This window comes from Salvelinus fontinalis, chromosome 15 (assembly GCF_029448725.1).
Source record: "Salvelinus fontinalis isolate EN_2023a chromosome 15, ASM2944872v1, whole genome shotgun sequence".
Classification (NCBI taxonomy): Eukaryota; Metazoa; Chordata; class Actinopteri; order Salmoniformes; family Salmonidae; genus Salvelinus; species Salvelinus fontinalis.
The window spans coordinates 24,355,534-24,376,326 of NC_074679.1; the positions used below are offsets into that span (position 1 = coordinate 24,355,534).

General features: G+C 44.6%; 1 protein-coding gene across 2 annotated transcripts in view; it reads right to left on the reverse strand.

The window, feature by feature from the left end:
• The window catches only part of LOC129811593 (serine/threonine-protein kinase PAK 6-like), a 35,988-nt gene extending 15,195 nt beyond the window's left edge, over nucleotides 1-20,793 (reverse strand). For both annotated transcript variants that reach the window (XM_055863026.1, XM_055863027.1), the window contains exons 1-3: nucleotides 20,334-20,793; nucleotides 4,715-4,962; nucleotides 2,930-3,541 (exon numbers count right to left, since the gene is read on the reverse strand). In XM_055863026.1, the coding sequence (XP_055719001.1) occupies nucleotides 2,930-3,541; nucleotides 4,715-4,918 (816 nt within the window). In that variant the 5' untranslated portion in view covers nucleotides 4,919-4,962; nucleotides 20,334-20,793. The remainder of the gene's footprint in view (nucleotides 1-2,929; nucleotides 3,542-4,714; nucleotides 4,963-20,333) is intronic.

Below are 20,793 nucleotides of genomic sequence, written 5' to 3' on the forward strand. Positions count from 1 at the left end.
GCCCCAGGACTCACACTATTTGACACAGAGGTGAAATACCTGCTATATGCTGATGACTTGGTACTTCTATCACCAACCAAAGAAGGTCTTCAACAGAACATTAATATTCTAGAGCAATATTGCCATAATTGGGCCCTGGCAGTAAATTTCCCAAAAACTAAAATCATGATTTTCCAAAAACAAAACAGATGTCAGAAACACAAATATAAATTCACCCTGAACAACACCATAATTGAACACACAAAAAATTACACCTACCTTGGTCTGACCATATCTGCATCGGGAAACTTTAATATGGCAGTGAATGCACTCAAAGAAAAAGCCCGCAGAGCATTGTATGCAATAAAAATGAAATTATTCAAAATCAACATCCCAATTAGAATTTGGACCAAAATATTTGACAGTGTAATCCTACCAATAGCTCTTTACGGAAGTGAGGTTTGGGGGCCACTCAATAAACTGGACTTTAAAATGTGGGACAAACATCCAATTGAAACCCTACATGCAGAATTCTGTCGGAAAATCCTACAAGTCCAGAGAAATACACCAACTAATGCATGTAGGGCAGAATTGGGCCGCTTTCCAGTAATAATGAAAATACAGAAAAGATCATTAAAATTTTGGCTACATCTAAATTCAAGTCCAAATTCGAGTCTGCAATTTAAAGCACTTCAAACCCAAGAACTGAGCCCAGAAACGAGCCCTCTCAGTCAGCTGGTGTTGGACCTAACCAACCAAGCTGACACCGGCACTGCTTCAAAAGAAAGAATTCCAATAAACAAAATCATGAACCAATCAAAGGACTCATATTTACAACATTGGAAAAACGAAACAAAATCCCAAAGCCGACTAAATTGCTATCTGACCCTAAACAGAGAATATGAATTGGCTGAATATCTCTACTCTGTCAGAGATTCGAAGCAGAGACAGATCCTTACCAAGTACAGGCTGAGTGACCACCGATTGGCAATAGAAACCGGCAGACATAAAAAGACATGGCTACCCAAAGAGGAGCGTGTATGTGGTCACTGCACGACAGGGGAGGTAGAAACAGAGATGCACTTTCTCCTTTACTGTGATAAATATTCCTCACCAAGAGCTTCATTATTCACAGAAATGACTACATTTATTCCAAATTTTAATTTATTAAACCCAGAGGAAAAACTAAAAATACTCATGGGCGAAGGAGCAATGGCTCCTCTTGCAGCCAAATATGTATTTGCCTGCCATAGCCTGAGGGACACTGAATAATAACATCTGCATAGTAAGCAGTAACTTACTTATTATGACTGTTATTGTTATTACTGTTATTGTTATTAGTATTATTATTGTTGTTTATCATTCCAAATAGTAATGGTATGGGTGGTAATGGTAATGATAGCAGTTTAATGATAGTGGTGGTGGTAGTGGTGCATTACACCATACATTACATTCGACTATTGATTGTTACCATTTTATTGTTACTATTTTTTATATTTAATTTTGTATTATTATTTACTGCCATTCTATATTATTATTTGTCATTGTTTTAATTGTATTACAATGTATATTGTATACATTGTTGCTTTGGCAATATTGACACAATGTTTTTCATGCCAATAAAGCAGCTTGAATTTGAGAGAGGTAGAGTTGGCTGTCTTCCCAGGGTCCCTGGCTTGCTTTATTAATGGATGTAAATCACAGTGCTTCACTCTCACTATGCATTGACTTCACCTGGTGCGCTCCCTGCTAAAACGTTGTCATAGGTAGCTCAATGTACCCTTGAGATTATGCCAAACATAGCATCTCTCAATGTTTACAAGCACATTGAAGCAATAAAGTCACAAATGATATTTTAGCATCCCGAAAAAAACAACAGCATTAATTGAGCAATCAACTGTAGAATGCAGGAATGCAGGCTGCTATAAGATGTAGGATTCCACCAAGTCAGTTCATCAAATTTCTGCTCTGCTTGAGTTGCCCCGGTCAACTGTAGGTGCTTTTATTGTGAAGTGGAAACGTCTAGGAGCAGCAATGGCTCAGCCGCAAAGCGGTAGGCCACACAAGCTCACAGAATGGGACCGCCGAGTGATGATGCGCTTAAAAATTGTCGGTCCTCAGTTGCAACACTCACTACCAAGTTCCAAACTGTCTCCAAACTGGAAGCAACTTCAGAACAATAACTGTTCGTCGGGAGCTTCATGAAATGGGTTTTTCATGGCCGAGCAGCTGCACACAAGCCTAAGATCACCATGCGCAATGCCAAGAGTCGGCTGGACTGGTGTATAGCTCTCCGCCATTGGACTCTGGAGCAGTGGAAACGTGTTCTCTGGAGTGAATCACGCTTCACCATCTGGCCGTCAAATGGACGAATCTGGGTTTTACAGATGCCAGGAGAACGCTACCCGCCCCAATGCATAGTGCTAAGTGTAAAGTTTGGTGGAGGAAGAATAATGGTCTGGGGCTATTTTACATGGTTTTGGGCTAAGCCCCTTAGTTCCAGTGAAAGGAAATCTTAACGATATAGCATACAATGACATTCTAGACGATTCTGTGCTTCCAACTTTGTGGCAACAGTTTGGGGAAGTCCCTTCCTGTTTCAGCATGACAATGCCCCATGCACAAAGCGAGGTCCGTACAGAAATGGTTTGTCGAGATTGGGATGGAAGAACTTGACTGGCCTGCACAGAGCCCTGACCTCAACCCCATCAAACACCTTTGGGATGAATTGGAACGCCGACTGCGAGCCAGGCCTAATTTCCCAACATCAGTGCCCGACCTCACTAATGCTCTTGTGGCTGAATGGAAGCAAGTCCCCGCAGCAATGTTCCAACATCTAGTGGAAAGCCTTCTCAGAAGAGTGGAGGCTGTTATAGCAGAAAACGGGCTGGCCTATGACAATGTCCATCTAAAATATAGATGAGAGCTTATGATTAAGTGATATGCTCACCTTCAGGTCGTAGGAGGAGTATGGTCTGCCAGGGCTGTTGTGGGAGTGGATGTAGAGGTTGGTGCTGTACTCCGGAGAGGGATGACCCCCATGGTCGGTATGCTGGACAGCCATGGCTGGGCTGAAGAAGAATGAGATGGGCCTCTGTTTTTGTGGCATAACCCTGGGCACCTGAAAGTCTCTCTTAACCATCAGTGTCTCTGTGGGGCTACCCACCTCACAGTTGACATAAGCCCCCTTAATAGGCACCTGCATTGGCTGGGATGGAGCCAGGGGTCCCTCCAGAGAGCTGATGCTCACTTCATAGGTGGACTTGGCCCTGGGGAGAACTCCGTTCGGCTGTAGGGTGATACTCGTCCCACTCTCACTGTGGATGTTATGAGCCCTGTCTCTCCACTGCTGCTGCTCCAGCTCATCTTCTCCCAGGTCTTCATACTGGTAGGTGTCCCCCTCCTTCACCTCCCCCAGCCTGCCCAGGGACTGGGCCCTTTTCCTGGCCGAAGGGCTGCTCTTCCTCAGGGAGTTGGAGCTGGTCACGGACAACCTGCTCATGTCGGAGATCATGGTTGAGATGTAGTCTCCATGACCGATCATACTCCCACGCACGATGGTCTGAAAGGAAAGCAGTAATGTTCAGCCAACCTGGAATGATTGTAACATACTGCACACAGGCACTTCTATTTTGCAATGTGGCTTGTATAAAAACTGTAATGACGGATAGATTCTTTCTGAAGAGTGAAATTTCAAGTAGCAAACATTGCAGTGGCATAGAAAAAGAGCATTACCTTGCCCTGACTGAACAAGATGACACAGACTTAAAAAATGTGTTGGGCAAAGGGCCTTCCAGTTGAACCTATTAGAGAAAGGCCAATTGGCTGATTACTCAATCTCTGGTTAAAGTAAAGTTCTGTTCATCATCACAAGAGTCTCCTATGTTTCTCTGTCTTTGGAATGGTGCTCTGGTCAGCTCTCACAGCTGCACAGGTAACTTAGCCAAACTAATTAACATCCCACTGCAAATTCTTTACAAATGACAAAATTGAGAATTATTGTACAAATGTCTCAAATGTAATAATTATTTTTGTAACCTCGCCAACCTTTGCCTCTGTCGGAAATGCTACATTATTTACAGAACACAAGTCTCCCCTGTACTACCAATTCAATCCTGATGATCCTGGTAAAACCATGACCTTGCTTCAGAAGCTGACACTGGGATTTTGAAATGCAAAACTGAAATGTATCCAATGGTGGTAATGAAAATGTGTTGTGTTTTTATAAGGGGCATATCAGCATGAGTATTCAGCCTAGTGCATAATCCTTAGATTTGCAGGCTTTTTCGCTCACTGGCATTTCCATTGCTGTACTTGCACTTTCTATCCCTCAGCCATGGATCGTTATTATTTTCCTGCATGGAGTAATAAATCTTGGAGACTTCAAGGATTCGCGTTGTACAGTCAATGTACACACCAGGGTCATTAGCTGAGCCCCGTGATAGATAAGAAAGCAATATGACAGGGAGAACAGCAAGTGTTGTCAACCACACTGCCATCACTGGACTAGGGAAACTTTAGACTACAAAAGCAAGGTAACTCTGCTGAAGATCTAAAGGGCGTTATAGCCTCTGATAAAAACACTTTTGATGGAGGGTTTTGAGGCTTACTAAAACTGGAATATTCTCAGAAATAAAATCCTATACATTCTCAGCTCTTTTTGTCTGTTCGATAATACGTTCAGAGAAAAAAAACAGTGCAAACAGGAAAGTGAGCTGAGAATAAGGTCCAGTACCTTCTTTGGCTTGAGCTCCACGGAGGTGATCCGGGAGGGGTCCACCATAGGCTTGGGCCTACGGAGGTTCTCTATCAGACTGTGCCATTGGGTCGGCAGGCCCACAAAGCAGCACCGCTTGGCGTCAAACGAGGTGTGCACCCGATGCTCAAAGTTCTTTGGTGTTGAGATCTCTGGCCTCTTCTTTTTCTTCTTACGAAACATCGTCAGGTCCAGAAGACTGACAGCTTGCAAAACTCAAGTCGGCCCTGCACAGACAAGAAATAGACACATTCAATACATTATTTTTCTAAATTAGCAGCTACTGTTTTTACCATTGATAAAGTCACTTACAACTTCTTTAATCTATGAACCGTCAATTATCCATCAATGTGTACGTTGAAGTGACTATACCATCATCAGAAACTTCCATTAGAAAACAAAATACAAGTGAATAAACTCCAATCTGTCGGTCTAAAAAATATTCTCTCAGTGATATGTCCATCTTCCAGACTGGCTTTCTGTTTGTCATTTGCTTTTGTGCCTTATAACCTGTCTTAGGGGGACAGGTTTGTAAGCCTGTGTGTAATGAAGGATATCTGGCTTATTCATTCTCTGTTTACCCTTTTACTGACGAGCACACAGTCGGCCTGGCCAGAGCCCACAGGCTTTCAGTGCATTAGGAGGAAAACACAAATAGTCCACCCACCATAAACCCTAACTTCCCTATGCTGGAGTCTACCCACCATAACCCCTAACTTCCCTATGCTGGAGTCTACCCACCATAACCCCTAACTTCCCTATGCTGGAGTCTACCCACCATAACCCCTAACTTCCCTATGCTGGAGTCTACCCACCATAACCCCTAATGTTCATATGCTGGAGTCTACCACCATAACCCCTAATGTCCCTATGCTGGAGTCTACCACCATAACCCCTAATGTCCCTATGCTGGAGTCTACCACCATAACCCCTAATGTCCCTATGCTGGAGTCTACCCACCATAACCCCTAGTCCCTATGCTGGAGTCTACCACCATAACCCCTAATGTCCCTATGCTGGAGTCTACCACCATAACCCCTAATGTCCCTATGCTGGAGTCTACCCACCATAACCCTTAGTCCCTATGCTTGAGTCTACCACCATAACCCCTAGTCCCTATGCTTGAGTCTACCCACCATAACCCCTAACTTCCCTATGCTGGAGTCTACCACCATAACCCCTAATGTCCCTATGCTGGAGTCTACCACCATAACCCCTAGTCCCTATGCTTGAGTCTACCACCATAACCCCTAATGTCCCTATGCTGGAGTCTACCACCATAACCCCTAGTCCCTATGCTGGAGTCTACCACCATAACCCCTAATGTCCCCATGCTGGAGTCTACCACCATAACCCCTAATCTCCCTATGCTGGAGTCTACCCACCATAACCCCTAGTCCCTATGCTGGAGTCTACCACCATAACCCTTAGTCCCTATGCTTGAGTCTACCACCATAACCCCGAATGTTCCTATGCTGGAGTCTACCACCATAACCCCTAATGTCCATACTGCTAGAGCCCACTATAACCCCATCCCCGTCCTTATGCTAATGAAGAAGCACGACTTTCTCTGGCTTCTAGGGAAAGTGACCTCTCAAGTTTTAGATATAAAGCCCTCTGCACTGCATTGACCCCTACCTTTTGACAAAATGAAATGTTACTTGTTAAACCAAATCTCTTTCTCTGAGGACTTGTATTAGTATAAAATGAGTGGCATAGTGTAAGCTAGGGACACTGCTGTCATTGATCTTATATGTACAATGAGGTCTGCAATTATTGACACCATTGATAAAGACGAGTGAATATGACAGTATAAAATGTATTATAAAAAATACTGAGCTATATTGTATACAACAAGACAAATCGGAAATTATGTTATTTTATACGAATTTAATTGCTCAGAGAAAGAGATTTGTTTAACTAGTAACATTTTATTTTCTCAAAAGGTAGGGGTCAGAATTATTGACATACCTTTCAATAACCTTTTGCAATGGACATCTCTGTCTCTGGCCTTGAAACCCATTGAAAACGTGTGGTTTGAATTGAAGAGGGCAGTCCATAAGTGCAGACAAAGGATATCAAGGATCAGAAAGATCTCTCCCAGTGTGTTCTCCAACTCCTAAAACATTTTAGAAAAGGCTCAGTGCTGTTATCCTCGCAAGGTGAGGTATTGAAAGGTATTGAAAACAAGGATGTCAATCATTTTGACCCCTACCTCTTTGAGAAAATGTTTTATTACTTTGTATTAGTATAAAATACTTGTTTGGAGCATACAAAAGAGCTCAGTATTTTAATGATTTATTTCATACCATAAGTTTTGCTCATCTTTATCAAGAGTCAATAATTTCGGACTATATTACATATTTCCTTAGCTGTACTTGGACATAATTCACCCACATTTACGTGTCCATAATTAGTTGAAAATATAATGCTGCATATGAGCTGCTCTTTGATAAAGTCTTGTTGGAGAACTGATGAATGTTTGTCAGAACATCATATGGGAACATGGCTGGTGGCCCACTGTAACAAGTTCTCATGACACGCCATCACATGTAACACAACAAAGATGCCATCAGTAGAATACGCAACATCTGCCGTGATGCATTGTGGGAGTTGAGGAAATCACTACTGCAGCGTTCTCCAACTCGGCATGCAATCCCACTGCCAGCCTCCTCTGCTCTCCTCCGCCAGACAGCCCTCTAATCAGCTGTAGTGACCCCCGTTATGACTAACCACTGCATGCCAACAGCCCTGTCTTCACCCTGGCACCAGAGTGGAGAGGCCCCCAGTCACACTTCAGATAAACCTGATTTATAAAGGGAGAGATGGGGGGGAAGGTGGGGACAAGGTTGAGGGAGTAGAGTAGCAATGCTGGGAGGGAGCAATGTCCCCCTCCAAGGATAATTCCATCAGAAGGCTAATGTGCTAAGTGTTGCATAAGCGTATCATTCTGTGCTCTCCCTATGTACATACTGTGGAGCTGAGAAGGAATTTAATTTAATTCCATCTGACAGGGACACTATGGCGTGAGGGAGGCTGTCGGGAGGTGTGAGTGGGTGATATGGAGGATGGAGCTGGGACCACAGAGCAGGGTAAACCTGGCTGTGGTTTCAGACATGGACCTAGTTTTTCACTCTAAAACATGAAAAGGCTTTTAAGGCCTGTTTGTCTTTTGAGTTTGAGTAACGAAAGGCTCGAAATAGACAGAAAATACACAACTGTCTTTTTGTTTTTTTCACTCCATATGCCCGGTTCTCTGGTTCTGTGTCTGTTCAGCACTGTGAAGTGCAGATGTTGGCAGTACTGAGCCAAATATTTATACACTACGCTTGTGTTTCTGTACAAGCAGATCAATCAATATTTACTGATGAGTGAAATGCAAACTGCTACAGTCATCCGATGCCAGTGATAATGGGATGATGTCGTCATAAACAGAACAGCTGCTCTCACTGCTCTGTGCTATTCTATGAGGCATCATTGCCATGCAGACCTGCAGATAACAGAACACAACAGCATTCATTATAGATCACTGTATTCCTTCTATGTGTTTCCATTCGGAATACATGGACATTACAAAGTAAAGAACCAAGTATTTGGACCCAAATAAAAAAACACAGCATCTTGATTCATGTTCAACAAAATTTATTGAAAAGTAGGAGCTGAATATTGGTTTACAAGCTGTAATAACATGCATCTGCACTTATACCGACCTCTCAAAATCTACTAAACTTATGAATCTCCAGATAGCAATATCTTGTAGATTTTTCAGCCCATAGGAAAAGAAATATACATGCATGTGGAGCTAAACTTGCACTTGCTGTAATAATTGTTTCTGGTCACATACCTCTGAACTACAGGGACTTGACCTCATGCCTCAGCAGCTTGGCTTGAATCCTACCAAAGTGCTGAAGCAAAACTTCGGCAGGTGCTGTCAAGGATATCAAAAGCCAAAGAGGATGAGGCAATTCTAAATTGTGCTACACTGGTTTATTTCTTTCTAACTCCATGAACACACCAGCAATATAGCATGAATCCAAATATCTGCCATGAACACAGAACCAATCACGTGTCTCTTTGACAATTTACGTTTAAACGATTGATGGCTCAGAACAAACAATCATTTAAAATCACTTGTCAAAGGGACACATGCTAAATCTTTAGAAGTCGTACTGGCCTACTTTGGTTAGAAGGCATACTTACTCTAGTAGTACAGTGACAGTCTGACCAATAATCACTCCTGAGATTTAGCCTTTTTCACTTCTAATTTGTATGAATTACAGCCCCATTTTTCAAACAGACAGCCTATAATTCTAGCATGTCAGTGGCCCTGTAAACAACATACCTCAGACCCCAAACATACCTTCACACCCTACGCTCATCTCCAGATCTAACAACAGCCATACTCCCTGTGAGCAGCTTTAACAGGCAGACAAGCCTCTCAGTTATCCCATCAATCCATTATGGACAGGGCTGGTGAGGGATAGCTTATGCACCCCCCTACCGTAGATATATCAGCCAGATTGGAGATGTTGAGTGGGAGGGGGTAGAAAGAGATAGAGAGATAAGAGAGGTATTGGATTTGAGTCCGCCAAACTCAAGTGAACGTTTTCCCTATTTTGCCCTGATTTCATTTCTATCTTGTTTTGGCAGGCTTGTACTGATGTATGGAGTGTAGGTAACTATGCTTGTAGGATTAGTAGCGTGTGTTCAGCCCTCCTCTGATCCAATTTTAGGACACAGTTTCTCCTGACGCATGTTTGTTGTGCACAAGATTTGTGTCAAATTTTGAGGTGTGGGTGGGAGAAAGGACAGAAGGTAATCCTCTTTCTGTTTGTCAATGCAGAAATAAGCCAAACGCAAGGCTAAATAACACAGCTGGATCTGTGCCGTGTTCTTCTATCAGCTTCATTATGATGACCATTTTGCCCTTTGAGTGTAATGAGACTGTGTTGTTCCTCAAGGGGGCCGGGGGTGGAGGGGTCTGTCTTCTCAGCACACACACGCACGCACACACACACGAACCAATGCACACACGAACGAATGCACGCACACACACACACACACACACACTCTGAGGGTAAGAGAAAGGTAAACAAGAACTGGACGTGACTGGACGGCACAATTTCAGTGTTTATGACTGTGGTTGATGCTGTCCTTTCATTCAGTAGGACTGCCTGTTTTTTCTAAAAAGTCACTTCTAGAGGCAATAACAGAGATGAGTCAACATGCAATAGCGTGATGATTATTGTGTTTAACAGGTGTAATGAAGCTAGATTCATATGAGACAAAAAGACAGACTCCCTACATGTATATTTCATTAATAGGTGGTCTGATGTATCATGCAAGTCGTGTGCAAGCAAAAAGCGAGACACGCTATAGAACCTGCACTAAGTTAATTGTTGCCAGAGTGTGACTGTGTGACTGTGCTCCCAGCAGCCGTGTTATAGCATGCTAGACAGTAGAGTCACTAGCGACAGACCTTCCTCAAAGAGGGAAAATGGATTTTATTTTCTGATAATCAATAATCATGTTACAATTACTCAATATAACAGGAGCTATTTGAGCAGAGGGCACAGGACACTAAAATACAGCATATTCAAGGAGATGAATTACACACATCAAACGTGGTATAAGAGCTGGCCAAAAATAAAATGCTATGAAAATAAAGAAGGTTAATTTGTGCTTGCTGCTCCTAAGTGTGGTCTTTATTTGAGCTAGTGCTACAACAACAGCATTTCCTAACCGTATTACTGTATCGCTAGCTCAATTAAAGACCACACTTAGGAGCAGAACCAGATTCATTTCACATTCACGCTGCAGTTTATTAAAGTAAAGTCTTGGTGGCTCTAAAAAGAACAATATTTAAGAAAAGTGAGAATGTAAAATTCACTGAACTACGTCATCTGTCCCTGCAAGAGATAAAGACTCCTGTAAAGTAAGAAAGTCTGTAACGGGTGACGCTCTCCTCATCCTCGGATGAGGTGAGGAGAGAGGGATCTGAAGACCAAAACGCAGCTTGCGGGAAATAAGCCATCTTTATTAGAACAACGATAAAGATGGCAACACGAAACGAAACAAAACACTTTCAAAACTACAAAATAACAAAACGACGTTGACGAGACCTGAACATAAACTTACATAACTAAACATAAACTTACGTACAGGAAACAGACGACATCGAAACGAAAACGAAACAAACAAACGCTACAGTCCCATGTGGTACGAACATAACATACGGACACAGGAGACAATCACCCACAAACAAACAGTGAGAATGCCCTACCTAAATATGACTCTTAATTAGAGGCAAACGCAAACCACCTGCCTCTAATCAAGAGCCATACCAGGCAAACCAAAACCAACATAGAAACAGATAACATAGAATGCCCACCTAACCTCACGTCCTGACCAACTAACACACAAAAACTAACATAAATAGGTCAGGAACGTGACAGTACCCCCCCCACAAGGTGCGAACTCCGGACGCACCAGCACAAAGTCTAGGGGAGGGTCTGGGTGGGCATCTAACCACAGTGGTGGCTCAGGCTCCGGGCGCGGTTCCCACCCCACCATAATCCATCCTAGCCTCCTCCCTCCAAGAATGTCCACCCTCTTTCTTCCCCCACAAAATCCTCTTAATAACATATCTAATAATGACAACACCGGGACAGAGAGATAAACCAAGACAGAGGGATAGATAAGAATATAGAGGTAGATAAAGATAGAGAGGGAGATCAGGATAGAGGGGCAACTCCAGACTGAAAGGCAGCTCCGGACAGAGAGACAGCTCTGGACTGATGGGCAGTTCTGGGTATCCAGCCTTTTCAGGCTGAAGGGCAGCTCATGGCTGACTGACGAATCTCGATGCTCATGGCTGGCTGACGGCTCTCGACGCTCATGGCAGGCTGACGGCTCTCGACGCTCATGGCAGGCTGACGGCTCTCGACGCTCATGGCAGGCTGACGGCTCTCGACGCTCATGGCAGGCTGACGGCTCTCGACGCTCATGGCGCTCTGACGGCTCTCGACGCTCATGGCGCTCTGACGGCTCTGGCTGCTCATGGCGCTCTGACGGCTCTGGCTGCTCATGGCTCTCTGACGGCTCTGGCTGCTCATGGCTCTCTGACGGCTCTGGCTGCTCATGGCTCGCTGGCGGCTCTGGCAGATCCTGTCTGGTTGGCGGCTCTGGCAGATCCTGTCTGGTTGGCGGCTCTGGCAGATCCTGTCTGGTTGGCGGCTCTGGCAGATCCTGTCTGGTTGGCGGCTCTGGCAGATCCTGTCTGGTTGGCGGCTCTGGCAGATCCTGTCTGGCTGACGGCTCTAGCGGCTCCTGTCTGGCTGATGGCTCTAGCGGCTCCTGTCTGGCTGACGGCTCTGTAGGCTCATGGCAGACGGGCGGCTTTGCAGGCTCATGGCAGACGGGCGGCTTTGCAGGCTCCTGGCAGACGGATGGCTCAGACGGCGCTGGGGAGACGGATGGCTCAGACGGCGCTGGGGAGACGGATGGCTCAGACGGCGCTGGGGAGACGGATGGCTCAGATGGCGCTGGGGAGACGGATGGCTCAGATGGCGCTGGGGAGACGGATGGCTCTGGCCGGATACGGTGCACTGTAGACCTGGTGCGTGGTGCCGGAACTGGAGGCACCGTGCTAATGATAAGCACCTTCCTACTAGTGCGGGGAGCAGGGACAGGGCACACTGTATTCTCAAAGCCTACTCTATCCCTGATGCGTGGTACCGGCACTGGTGACGCCGGGCTGAGGACAAGCACATCAGGATTAGTAGGGGGAGAAGATACAGTTTGTACAGGGCTCTGGAGACGCACTGGTAGCTTAGTGCGTGGAGCCGGAACTGGAGGCACCGGGCTAGATACACGCACTACAGGGAGAGTGCGTGGAGGAGGAACAGGGCTCAGGATACGCACTGGTAGCCTAGTGCGTAGTGTATACACTGTAGGTACTAGGCTGGGGCGGGGAGGTGGTGCCGGAAATACCGGACCATGGAGGCGTACTGGCACTCTTGAGCATTGAACCTGCCCAACCTTACCTGGTTGAATGCTCCCGGTTGCCCGACCAGTGCGGGGAGGTGGAATAACCCGCACCGGCCTATGTAGGCGAACCGGGGAAACCATGCGTAAGGCAGGTGCCATGTATGCCGGCCCGAGGAGACGCACTGGAGACCAGACGCGTTGAGCCGGCCTCATGACACCTGGCTCAATACTCAATCTAGCCCTACCAGTGCTGGGAGGTGGAATAACCCGCACTGGGCTATGCACTCGTACAGGAGACACCGTGCGCTCTACTGCGTAACACGGCGCCTGCCCGTACTCCCGCTCTCCACGGTAAGCCTGGGAAGTGGGCGCAGGTCTCCTACCTGCCCTTGGCCCACCACCTCCTAGCCCCCCCCCAAGAAATTTTTGGGAATTACTTACGGGCTTTTTCGGCTTCCGTGCCAGACGCGTTCCCTCATAGCTCCGGTTCCTCTCTCCGGTAGCCTCCGCTCTCCTCAGTGCCTCCAGCTGTTCCCATGGGAGGCGATCTCTACCAGCTAGGATCTCCTCCCATGTGTAGACACCCTTTCCATCCAAAACATCGTCCCATGTCCATTGCTCCTTTCTCTCCTGTCCTTTACTCCGTTTAGTTTCCCTTTGCCGCTTGGTCTTAGCTTGGTGGGTGATTCTGTAACGGGTGATGCTCTCCTCATCCTCGGATGAGGTGAGGAGAGAGGGATCTGAAGACCAAAACGCAGCTTGCGGGAAATAAGCCATCTTTATTAGAACAACGATAAAGATGGCAACACGAAACGAAACAAAACACTTTCAAAACTACAAAATAACAAAACGACGTTGACGAGACCTGAACATAAACTTACATAACTAAACATAAACTTACGTACAGGAAACAGACGACATCGAAACGAAAACGAAACAAACAAACGCTACAGTCCCATGTGGTACGAACATAACATACGGACACAGGAGACAATCACCCACAAACAAACAGTGAGAATGCCCTACCTAAATATGACTCTTAATTAGAGGCAAACGCAAACCACCTGCCTCTAATCAAGAGCCATACCAGGCAAACCAAAACCAACATAGAAACAGATAACATAGAATGCCCACCCAACCTCACGTCCTGACCAACTAACACACAAAAACTAACATAAATAGGTCAGGAACGTGACAAAGTCATAACTGTTTCAACCTTCAGTGAGCTAAATCAGTGAGCTAAATCATTGTTTCTTGGTAGTCCTAAACAAATCTACTTTGAAACCAAAGTATACACCTCCCACACATGGCTATGGGCCTAAAAAAAACAAGACACCTGTACAATGTCAGATATAGTGTTGAAATGTATTACATTTTGAGTTTGCATCCCAATATTACACTTTATATACATCACAGAAGACTGAAATATAACAAAAACGTTTGACATGGAAACACTGTATTTTCTGTGTTACATTTTTTTATTGTTTATTAATTATGAAACATATGAAAAACATTCCACCCATGAGGTCACTCGTCATTAGACTGCATCAACCACGGAAATTCTGGATAGAAAAAACCTGAATGATTTTTCATCATGTTTTTAGTCACTGAATGAATATGGAGCCAGAGACAGAACAATACATAAATGTCCTTATCCAACAACTTTGTGCTTTCTGAGCTTGTAGGGTAGACACAGTGCATGACTGCACATCACTTTTGGTTGAATGTTCATAGTATGGAGTGGAGGAATAGTCTGAGAGAAGGAACAGACCAAAGAGAGAGAGAACGAGAGGGGAAGGGGGGTATTGAGTGAGGGCTGTCACTGTCGCCTGCCACTGACGTTTCACTTGTTTCGCTGTCTCACTTTATTATCTTGCTGCATGTTGTCATCCCTCCTCAACACCAAGAGACTCAATGTCTTTATAGGTCAACCTTGACTGGCTTCGCTGGCTGTAAACAAGCCGTGATAAGAGGGATTTGAGAAGAGCACGGGGAGCTTGACAAAGAATATAAATCATTCTGCCTGAATTAGATTGGCACAGATTCTCCAGGCCCAGTAGATATGAGAGAAAATGGCTTTGTTCTCCACTAGGCCAGAGTCGATGAAACACTAACATGTACGAGTCATGTACATTAAAAGTTAGCTCTTATCTACCGCAAGAACTTTGACATAATGACATTGTAAATGCACCACCTCTCAAGTCTTCATCTCTGATGTGCTATTCACTGCATGTCTACAGGGATGCTGCTGACACATGCCTGTACCAAATGAGTGCTCTAATGAGTCCTAGCCCCCAAACCGCCTGGCCATATATTGTACTTCTAACTGTACCACAGGCCTATAGGCAGTAGGGAAGTAAAGTGTACTACTGACCCGCACTCTGTCTAATTTATGATGCTCCTGGCTTCCACCAGTCCTTTAAACAATCTGACTCTCAGCAGATAAAGTCGTGTCATCTGGCCGGATCAATGAAACAGGTCAAATGGCCTCTCAGGGGTCTAATTTATTGATGCATTGGGCCTCCCTAGCGAGCTTTACTGTACACCCTTCTCCCTATGAAGCCATGATTCATCTTTCACCGCTCCATCCGCAGCGCTCCTCTCCCAGGGACAAAATGACAAAGATTTTTTAATCTCCCATGTTGTCAATTTGCGGCAGCTCAGTTCTTCTTCCTTCATCCAGTATGGCCGCTGTCTCATCACACAATGTGACTGCTGGGCACCCTGTCCTCATTTTACTTGGTCATGGCCATTGGCCACAGTAAGCTTTTAATAACCACTCTCCTCTCCTCAGCTATCCTATCTTTTTATCTCCTCTCCTCTCCCCTAGCGGACATGACTGCTAAGCAAGCATTCTCCTGGCAGGCCAACATGTGCACACAGTGCAGGGCTGTATGGTAAGGGTACATACAGTATGGGAAGAAGTATGTCCCAGCAGCACCTGTGTGCTTCTCCATGGGGTCCGTCTGTCACCCTCCCAGCTGTACCTGAGACAGGCCAGATCATTTGTCATCGCTCTGACAGCACTCTAAGGCAGTGCTAGACCGTGAAGGAAAAAATGATAAAAAAGGCTCCAAAAGGAGTAATGATGTGAGAAGAGGACCCATGAGTGTGCATGACGCGTCACTCACCCTCAGCTAACATACTGTATGTCCATCTGGCTTTGTGTGGAATATTAAAACTCTCCTTTCATCTGCTCTTTCTCTCCCTCCCTCCCTGGCCTTCTTGAATATCAGTGAGAAACCTGAGACACAAACACATGGCGTGTTCGTTACCGCTGGCTGTGGTATACAGAGTGACCAAGCTGTAACCTCCACCACCAATGAATTAAACATACTTACAAAATGTAGAATGGGGTAAATTAATGACTGATCAAGTTGCATGAGTGCTGATTATTGATTAACCTCAATTAATCCTCCAGCACCTAGGAATGGAGCCTCTGCCACTCCTAACCTTCTCTGGTTTGGGGGAGCTGAGCTCTATAGATCTGTTGTCCCAGAGCAGCGCTTCCCTGACTGATGGCTCTAACTGACCCTAACTGTAACAGACACATCCCTGTGCTGTGCTGCATGTGCACAGGGGCCATTGAGCTGAGTCAAACGGGGTCAACTACTCACAACTTTATTTATGGTGTGAGAGGTAAGTGCTGTATGTCATACTGCTGCAGACAGACGGGAATACACCCTCTTAAGGCGAGAGGCAGTATCCTGAATTCCGGATGACTGACGTGCCCAAAGTAAAACTGCCTGTTACTCAGGTCCAGAAGCTAGGATGTGCATATAATTGGTAGCATTGGATAGAAAACACGCTGAGGTTTCTAAAACTGTTAAAATAATGTTTGTGAGTATAACAGAACTGATATGGCAGCCGAAAACCCGAGGAAAGTCCATCTGGACATTTCTTTTTTGAGGTCACGGGCCATTTCAATGCTAGCCTATGGGATATGCAAAAAGGACACAGATTGCATTTCCTATCGCTTCCACTAGATGGCAACAGTCTTTAGACAGGGTTTCAGGCTTGTTTCTTGAAAAACTAGCAAGAAGATGTAGTTTATCCAAGGTGTCCCTCATTAGAAAAGTAGTCTTGTTGCGCGCGTGAATGAGGTGCGCACTCTTCGTTATTTATCTTCCCTATTGAACATACTACTCTCCGTATTAATTATGATCATTTATTTAGATATTAGAGTACCTGAGGATTAATTAGAAACATCCTTTGACTTGTTTGGACAAACTTTACCGGTAACTTTTTGGATTCGTTTGTATGCATGTTGAATGAGTGGATTACTGAAATCAATGGGGACAACTAAACAGACTTTTTTGGATATAAAGAAGGACTTTATCAAACAAAACAACCATTCATTGTGTAGCTGGGACCCTTGGGATTGCAAACAGAGGAATATCTTCAAAGGTAAGTGATTTCTTTTATCGCTATTTGTGATTTTGTGACGCCTGTGCTGGTTTGAAAAAGTATTTTTATGTGGGGTGCTGTCGTCAGATAATACCATGGTATGCTTTCGCGGTAAAGCCTTTTTGAAATCTGAGAGTTAAGCTTTTAAATTATGTAAGACACTTGTATTTTCATGAATGTTTAATATTACGATTTATGTATTTTGAATTTCACGCTCTGCAATTTCACAGGATGTTGTCGTAGTGGAACGCTAGCGGGACACCTAGCCGCAAGTAACTGTCCAGTGAAAATCTCACTTTAAAAGTTAATATTCTGTTAACTCATACCCAAATAATGTATTTGTGGCCAAAGCATAATTTGAAAGTAAAACAAACACTTAAAAAACCCAACCACAAACTGTCTGTTTAAAAAATGCTTGCTATTTCCTCATAGAGGATGATGTCATCTTCCTGAGGAAGACATTACCATTACCATTTGAATTACCGGTATATGCCCACGCCATTCTTGTCACGGCTGTCGTCGGAAGAAGGTGAAGACCAAAACGCAGCGTGGTAAGTGTTCGTCATGTTTAATCGAAACTGAACACTAAAAAGCAAAACAACAAAGTGACAACCGAAACAGCTCCGTCAGGTGCAACACACACTAAACAGAAATTAATCACCCACAACTCAAAATGGAAAACAGGCTACCTAAGTATGGCTCCCAATCAGAGACAACGATAGACAGCTGCCTCTGATTGGAAACCACACCAGGCTAAACACATAGAAAACCAACAACATAGAAAAAAAGAACATAGACTGCCCACCCTAGTCACACCCTGGCCTAACCAAAATAGAGAAGAAAAAAAACCTCTCTATAGCCAGGGCGTGACAATTCTGTTGTTTGGGTACGCTCACACCATTTCAACACAGAAAAGCTGCTTTGTAACTTAAAAAAGCTGCTTTGTAACATAAAATAAAAAGTACTTCTTTTTTTAACCTATATTGTAATTAATTATAGGTCATATTTCAGAGAAATCTGGAAACACTGGACAGTTACTTTAAGACATAATTGTCAGTGTGTCCCTCCAGGGCATGTAGTTAGAGTCCTAACCACTGGTCACAGTAAAGAGAAATCCATCAATGTTTGACTGTACCAGCAATCCCATGAAAACTATATAACATTATATTCTCGAAATGATTTAATTACTTAAAACAAGACTAGTATGGCGTAGACTATTACAATAATGCAATCTACAGTATAAGACCTTGTGAAATGACATGACTGTTTAACTGTGTCACGCCCTGACCTGAGTATTCTTTATTTTCTTTATATTTTTGGTTAGGTCAGGGTGTGACGAGGGTGGTTTGTGTGTTTTTGTCTCGTCTAGGATGTTTGTACTGTCTAGTTTTTTTTTGTAGATTTATGGGGTTGTGTTCATTCTAGGTGTTTATGTAAGTCTATGGTTGCCTAGATTGGTTCTCAATTAGAGGCAGGTGTTTATCGTTGTCTCTGATTGGGAACCATATTTAGGCAGCCATGTTCTTTGGGTATTTTGTGGGTGATTGTTTCCTGTGTCAGTGTTTGTGCCACTGTTTCGGTTTGTTCACGTTTTTGTATTTGTGTTCATGTTCAGTTTTCCCTATTAAAACATGGACACCTACCACGCTGCGTATTGGTCCGATCCTTGCTACACCTCTTCAGAGGAAGAAGAGGACGACAGCCGTGACAAACTGTCAGTCTGCCACTGGGTCTCTGCCTTTGACTGAATATGTATTCTCTGTGTCATCAATTCCACAGAGTACTGTACAGTAAGTGCTTGACTTGGAATGAAATAGGTGCCGGGACTCATTTTGGGTGCTGGTACTGTTTATATTTAAGTGAGCTAATATTCTATAAGAGGAACAGGAGCTCAAGCAGTAGAAAATGTGAGGTGCTGGTCCTCAGCAGAGCTCCTGCCCAAGTCAAGCACTGTGTACATGTCACGATCGTCGTAACTTTGAGGAAGAGTGGACCAAGGCGCAGCGTGAGAGAAATACATATTCTTTAATGAAGACAAATAAACACTTACAAACAGACGACCGTGAAGCTATATCAAACAAAATAGTGCTGACACTACACAGACAATTACCCACAATAGCCTACTGCCTATGGCTGCCTTAAATATGGCTCCCAATCAGAGACAATGAATGACAGCTGTCTCTGATTGAGAACCATTCAGGCAACCATAGACTTACCTAGACACCTACACTCAACACAAACCCATACACTCTACCAAAATCCCCTATACCATACAACCACCCAAGACGAGACAAATACACACAAACATCCCCCCTGTCACACCCTGACCGAACCAAAATATTACAGAAAACAAAGATAACTAAGGCGAGGGCGTGACAGTACAGTACAACCATCCTGACTCACAAAAGGAACACGTTTTGTGCATGTTCTCACAGAGCAGAAAAAGAAAGCTTATGTGGATGCCTTCCCTCGGCATCCACGTAAGCATAACAATACATGCAGCAGCTGGATCCAATTCAACTCAGTGTTCGTCTGATATAAAGCTATAGAGTTCACCTGAGCACTCAGCTCACAGTCACAGATAAGGACAGATGCATAGTGACAACAATAAGCACCTCTATTGTCAGTGCATACATGTAATCAGCATTAAATGCTATAGCTTTGTCTGTATTATCTTCACATGATTAATTCTGTCAAAACTCTGTTTGCTCACCAGCTAAACTGAGGTTACATCTTTTCAACAGAAGCTGAGGACAGAGAGAGGGATGGAGGGAGAGAGAGAACGTGGGGTGGGTGGGCAGAAGGTGAAAGCAGCTCCTTTCTGAGATGCAGCCTTTCCCAGAATCCAACACATCACCCAATCAGCTTTTCATAGTATTTTCTTCTCTCCCTTATTACCACATGGGCATACTGCATTCTGCTCTGTCTATCTCTCTCTCTCTATATATATATCTATCTCTCTCTCTCTCCCTCCCCCTCTCTTTCTCTGTCACTCTCTCCCTCTGTATTTGCATCTCCTCCACCAACGCTGTTGCCTGCAGACGTCACACACACACACACACACACAGTAGCCCGCTCTTTATCAATGGAGCTAAGCCTCTTTTTCTTTTTTCTCCCCAATGCCCCCATCCCCCTCCCCAGAGGGAATACACAGGGTCTGTGGAGGGAGAAATTAGTGCTATAAAAACAGCAGACTCCTTACCTTGCGGTTCGCTGAAAAGGAGAGCCTCTCCTCCAGGAAGGGAAGAGGCTTGCGAGCAAGAGTGCGCACACACATACACTGTACACAAGCACTCGTTATACACACCCGTCACACAAACCCCCACACAGGAATATACACACACACACACAGTCGAGGAGGGCTGGTTCTCAAGCAGGCACACACTGCAGGCTGCTGCTTGCTTGAGAAAGCTTGACGCGTTCCTCCCTCCAGGCAGACGCACACACTGCCATCTCAATAGCTCTTTTTTGGGGATGATTCATCCCCAGCTTCATCCGTGGCTAACAACTTGTCCGTGTGCCGCTACACCGCTGCCTGCTCCTGGGGACACAGGGTGGCCAGTGAAAGGGACAAAACCAGAGAGGAAAGGCAGTATCCAGGATGAGAGACTATCACAGCCATACAGAGAGCTTCTTCCCTCCCCCCTCTCTCTCTCGCTCTC